The sequence below is a fragment of the Triticum aestivum genome, chromosome 2A (genome assembly GCF_018294505.1).
Source record: "Triticum aestivum cultivar Chinese Spring chromosome 2A, IWGSC CS RefSeq v2.1, whole genome shotgun sequence".
NCBI classification, from domain to species: domain Eukaryota; kingdom Viridiplantae; phylum Streptophyta; class Magnoliopsida; order Poales; family Poaceae; genus Triticum; species Triticum aestivum.
The window spans coordinates 774,356,948-774,362,527 of record NC_057797.1 but is presented as its reverse complement, the minus strand read 5'-3'; the positions used below and the strand labels follow the sequence as shown (position 1 = coordinate 774,362,527).

General features: G+C 42.9%; 1 protein-coding gene across 1 annotated transcript; it reads right to left on the bottom strand.

Annotated features, from left to right (window-relative positions):
- Positions 1-1,563: 1,563 nt before the first annotated feature.
- On the bottom strand, positions 1,564-2,508 carry LOC123186657 (procyclic form-specific polypeptide B-alpha). Its single transcript, XM_044598377.1, has one exon. It carries the CDS (start codon positions 2,468-2,470, stop codon positions 1,856-1,858), a length of 615 nt encoding a protein of 204 aa, XP_044454312.1. The 5' UTR covers positions 2,471-2,508; the 3' UTR covers positions 1,564-1,855.
- Positions 2,509-5,580: the final 3,072 nt, after the last annotated feature.

The following is a 5,580-nucleotide window of genomic DNA, read 5'->3' as shown; positions in this document are numbered from 1 at the left end:
ATGTATATGATATTAAGAAAGCAATAGCAATAAAACTGAATGGTCATAATGCTAAGCTAACAGATGGGTCTTGTCCATCACATCATTCTACTAATGATGTGATCCCGTTCATCAAATGACAACACATGTCTATGGTTAGGAAACTTAATCATCTTTGATTAACGAGCTATTCTAGTAGAGGCTTACTAGGGACATAGTTTTATGTCTATGTACCCACACATGTATGAAGTTTCCGGTTAATACAACTCTAGTATGAATAATAAACATTTATCATGAATAAGGAAATATACAATAACAACTTTATTATTGCCTCTAGGGCATATTTCCTTCAATGGCAGGTCCAATCCAGAGATTCTTGTTGCCATCAAGGAAGTTGTTCCACCCTGCGGCGCTGAAGACAGTGTGATCGTCCGTGTCCACTACGTAAGCACAAAGGGTTTTATTATAACACTGTTTGCGATTAATGCACCGCCCTCAATTTGGTCGAAGGGTCTCTAATTCATGTGTAAAGTTCAGCTTTTTAAAATTTAAAAACGCGAATAAATGCACACACATCCATCAGGCTCAGAACCCATTGTGCTGACACTGCCCACCTACTCATCATACCCATGTGCCAGGTCACAATCAACCAAAACTCGTATGTTTTAGATGACTAGCTAAATACCCACGCATTGCTACGGGATGAAGCAATATTTGAGAAGTGGTGGCATGTGATCCATTGTTCTCAGCCACGGTGGCGTTGACTGTCTTGTGACGACGTTGGTGGGTAATTATTTTGAGTACGTGTGGAGTGGTAGATTATGGGCTGTTTTGGAAAGATTCCCTAATATTAATTATCTGCAAGCATAATTAACTGCCTGACTAATTAATTAATTACATTAATGGCTCTGCTCTAAATTGATTTGGTGTGAAAAAAGTCCCTATTTAAACAAACCTAATTAATTGCACATGTTATTAATTGTCTGGCTAATTAATTTTAGTACTAATAGCTTGATTTGCAAATTGATTCACACTCTGTTTCAATTTTTTTTGCATTAATGACTGCATGCGAAACGACATCTTACCAATTCCTCTTTAATAGTAGAAATGAGAGTTTGTTGAAGATCCTTGCCAAAGGCTTGAACTAAACAGAGCCCGTAGCAACACACGGGCATTCTGTTAGTAAGCCTAGTTGCTGGAAGTACAAATAGTCTATGTGTGACAATTGTTCGGTAGTGAGAATTTTGTTGGGCTAGTGTGTATGGCAATGGCTCGCCCGTGGCTGCTGTGTAAAGCAGTGGTTTGCCTGAGCCTAGTCCATCATAACAAAGGAAGTATAGTGGCCTGATTTTTGATTAATGGTTATTTGATTTATTTTGTATGAAAGGCGATGCGCTAGGGCACACGTTAGGATGCATCATAATAATGGAAGGACCGAAAGAGAGGTGGTGTAGCTGGCGTAACAAATTCAATGCTATAAACCGGAAAGAGACTGAGACCTTTGTTTGTAAGAAAACCGGTGGAAGAGTGAAGGTGGGGAGCCAGTTGATGCCAACGGACAACTCGTCTTTTAAACTCCCTCCGTATCAAAATATAAGACCTTTCTTTATACTTCCTTTTAGATACAGAGGGGTAAAAATAAACATAAAATAAGTATCATTACATATTTGTAATCTCAGACCAATGTACATATATACTATGTTGCTTAAATAAATATATAGTATAAGCACACGAGGGGTCATCATATGACATTGTTTCTATTGTCACAAACATCTACTCCATATAAATATGCATAAGTGATCAAACTCAGTAATAAGATATCTCCATGACGCATGTATATCCTTATACCATATTGCACTAACTAGTATCACGGGAATCATGCAAGGTAATTGTCGCCGTCGTTGGAGGTCTCCATCGGCGTAAGGCGGCGGGCTGGGTGGGTGGGGGGCGCCGGCGGCGTGGGGGTGGGGGTGGGGGTGGGCGCAGGTGGTGGATAGGGTGGCGTCGGCTTGGGGGGCGGCGGCTTGGGTTTTGGAGCAGGCGGCGGCTTGGGTTTTGGAGCAGGCGGCGCTGGTGGCGTTGGTGTGGGAGCCGGCGGCTCTGGCGGCGTGGGTGTGGGAGCAGGTGGCGGCGTGGGTGTGGGAGCAGGTGGTGGCGTGGGCTTGGGACCCGGCGGCGAAGGTGGCTTGCCGCAGCTGAACATGCAGACAATGCCCCTGTCGTTGCAGCCGATGACGCAGAGCGGCAGGTCAATGCCCTTGCGCGTGCGCAGGCACTTGAAGGCGCAGCCCAGAATCGTCGTGAAGCACCCGATCAGGCACTGCATCGTCCCGTCCAGCTCCGGATCCGCCATGCCCGTCGTCGTCGCCGCCGCCAAGGAGACCTCTGCCTCGTCAGCGGGCATCGGGGCGGCCGCGAAGGCCTGCAGATCGACGAGGCCAGCCAGGGCCACGAGGGCGAGGAGGAGGAGCGCGGAGCTGGTGGCAGCCATGGTGCTCCTGTGGTGTAAGGGTCTGATGAGATGGTTTTTTGTAGTGATCGAGCTGCTCAATGATAAGCGTGCGTGGCGTGTCTCGCTCGACTTGCGTTTTTGGTGTGTGCTGCTGTTGCTTTCCCGCCCACGCACGCACACGAAACGGGTGATTAACGAATCCATGCATGAAATATGTGTGAACGGAAATGTATATACTTTATATCGAGAGCAGACGTTTGGCTCCCGGGAGCCATGGAGGCCTTTTTTTGAAAACAAATCAAAATTCAAAATTTTCGGCTTAAAAAAAATCTGAAAAAATTATTCAAGTAAACAAGTATGTTATGTCTATGCGTGTAAAATTTCAGAATGAAAAACGTTGAAATGTGACCTGTATAAAAAAGACAAATTCATGGCCTGGGAGGATGAATAGTATCATGTATTAAAAAGCCCCAGATTTGTCTTTTTTGCATACCCCTCATTTCAACTTATTTTTCCTTGAAAATTTACAGACATGTGTGTTACGCCTTCATGTATATGTGTGTTTTTTTTCAGAATTTTTTGAAATGTAGAAAATATGAAATTTGACAAAATTTCAAATTTTCAAAACCGGGCTCCATGGAGCTCGGCCTCCAAAGACAATATCCGCTTTATATCAATATATAATCCTACACCTTTATACAGACTTACCAAATTCAAAAAATGTTCCTGAATTAATAAATGTTCGTGGATTTTACAAACAATTGCTAATACTTAAGAAAATTGCAAGTTTGAAAAAAGTACTATGATTTATAAAAATCATGAATTTGAAAAAAGTTCACTGATGTGGAAAAAGTTCTCAAATTTTAAAAATGGTTCACAAATTTTAAAGAAGTTCACAAAGTTCATGAAATGGGAAAACTTTCATGAATTTGAAAAAAAATAACGAATTTTATGAAAAATCATGAATTTTAGAAAACCATGAATTTGAAAATTGTTGATGAAATAGAGTAAAAGAAAAAGGGGGGAAAGAAAGTAAAATATTAAAAATAATAAATAACAAATAGCGACAAACAAAACCTGTTCTGAGAAAAACTAAAGAAAGCCGCCCAAAAAGAATCAACGAACCTTCTTTTTTTTAGGGTATCACCAAGTTCTATTAATCAAAGTCCAAATGGATGGAATTAGAACAGGACATTAGGGTGGACCATCCAAACGTGTTGATCCCGATCTAGAGAATTTGAAAACTTGGCTAACCTATCGGCGTCACTATTAGTTGATCGGCCTTCAAAACTAAAAGTACAATTGAACATAGATGCTTTACTTTTAATCCTAGTGATGATGGTACTAAAAGCCCCATTGCTAACTCTCTGAATATCGCTTACCACTTGCATTGAATCAGATGCTACGAGGAAGTCATGTATCATCAAATCGTGTGCCAATGCCAAGGCCTCTTGGCATGCTATGGAATTCATCGAGACCACGCCCGATATTCCATGTATCACCAGTGACGAGCTTCCCATGTAATAATCTTTAGAATGTCTACAAACTGCAGATGTCGAGCCCATCATCTGGTTCCTAGCAATACTTGCATCAACGTGGATCTTTGCATGTCCGGTCGGCAGAGCTTTGGGTCGAATGGTAGCTCGTCCTATGGCCCTTGGCCTGCTGATGCTCTTTGACATCATGAAATCTAGCTCTCTCACATAGCTGCAAATAAATTGATTTATGGCAGTAGCGCTTTAGAAAATCGCATCATGGATATCATTCGTCCGAACCCACCAATTTTCCCAAAGAGTTACAGCGAGTTTCTGAAGGAAATATGCCCTAGAGGCAATAATAAAGTTATTATTTATTTCCTTATATCATGATAAATGTTTATTATTCATGCTAGAATTGTATTAACCGGAAATATAATACATGTGTGAATACATAGACAAACAAAGTGTCACTAGTATGCCTCTACTTGACTAGCTCGTTAATCAAAGATGGTTATGTTTCCTAACCATAAACAAGTAGTTGTTATTTGATTAACGGGATCACATCATTAAGTGAATGATCTGATTGACATGACCCATTCCACTAGCTTAGCACCCGATCGTTTAGTATGTTGCTATTGCTTTCTTCATGACTTATACATGTTCCTATGACTATGAGATTATGCAACTCCCGTTTACCAGAGGAACACTTTGTGTGCTACCAAACGTTACAACGTAACTGGGTGATTATAAAGGAGCTCTACAGGTGTCTCCAAAGGTACATGTTGGGTTGGCATATTTCGAGATTAGGATTTGTCACTCTGATTGTCGGAGAGGTATCTCTGGGCCCTCTCGGTAATGCACATCACTTAAGCCTTGCAAGCACTGCAACCAATGAGTTAGTTGCGAGATGATGTATTACAGAGCGAGTAAAGAGACTTGCCAGTAACGAGATTGAACTAGGTATTTGGAATACCGACGATCGAATCTCGGGCAAGTAACATACCGATGACAAAGGGAACAACATATGTTGTTATGCGGTCTGACCGATAAAGATCTTCATAGAATATGTAGGAGCCAATATGAGCATCCAGGTTCCGCTATTGGTTATTGACCGGAGACATGTCTCGGCCATGTCTATATTGTTCTCGAACTCGTAGGGTCCGCACGCTTAAGGTTACGATGATAGTTATATTATGAGTGTATACATTTTGATGTACCGAAGTTTGTTCGGAGTCCCGGATGTGATCACGGACATGACGAGGAGTCTCGAAATGGTCGAGACATAAAGATTGATATATTGGAAGCCTATGTTTGGATACCGGAAGTGTTCCGGGTGAAATCGGGATTTTACCGGAGTACCGGGAGGTTGCCGGAACCCCCCGGGAGCTAAATGGGCCATGATGGGCCTTAGTGGAAAAGAGAAGAGGCAGCCCTACATGGGCCGCGCGCCCCTCCCCTCCCTTGGTCCGAATAGGACAAGGAGAGGGGGTCGGCCCCTCTCTCTCTTTTCCCCCCTCCGTGAATCCTATTCCAACTAGGATTGGGGGGGAATCCTACTCCCAGAGGGAGTAGGACTCTCCTGGCGTGCCCTCCTTGGCCGGCCGCCTCCCCCCCCTTTAGTCGTTTATATACGGAGGCAGGGGCACCCCAGAGAGACACAAGTTGATCCAC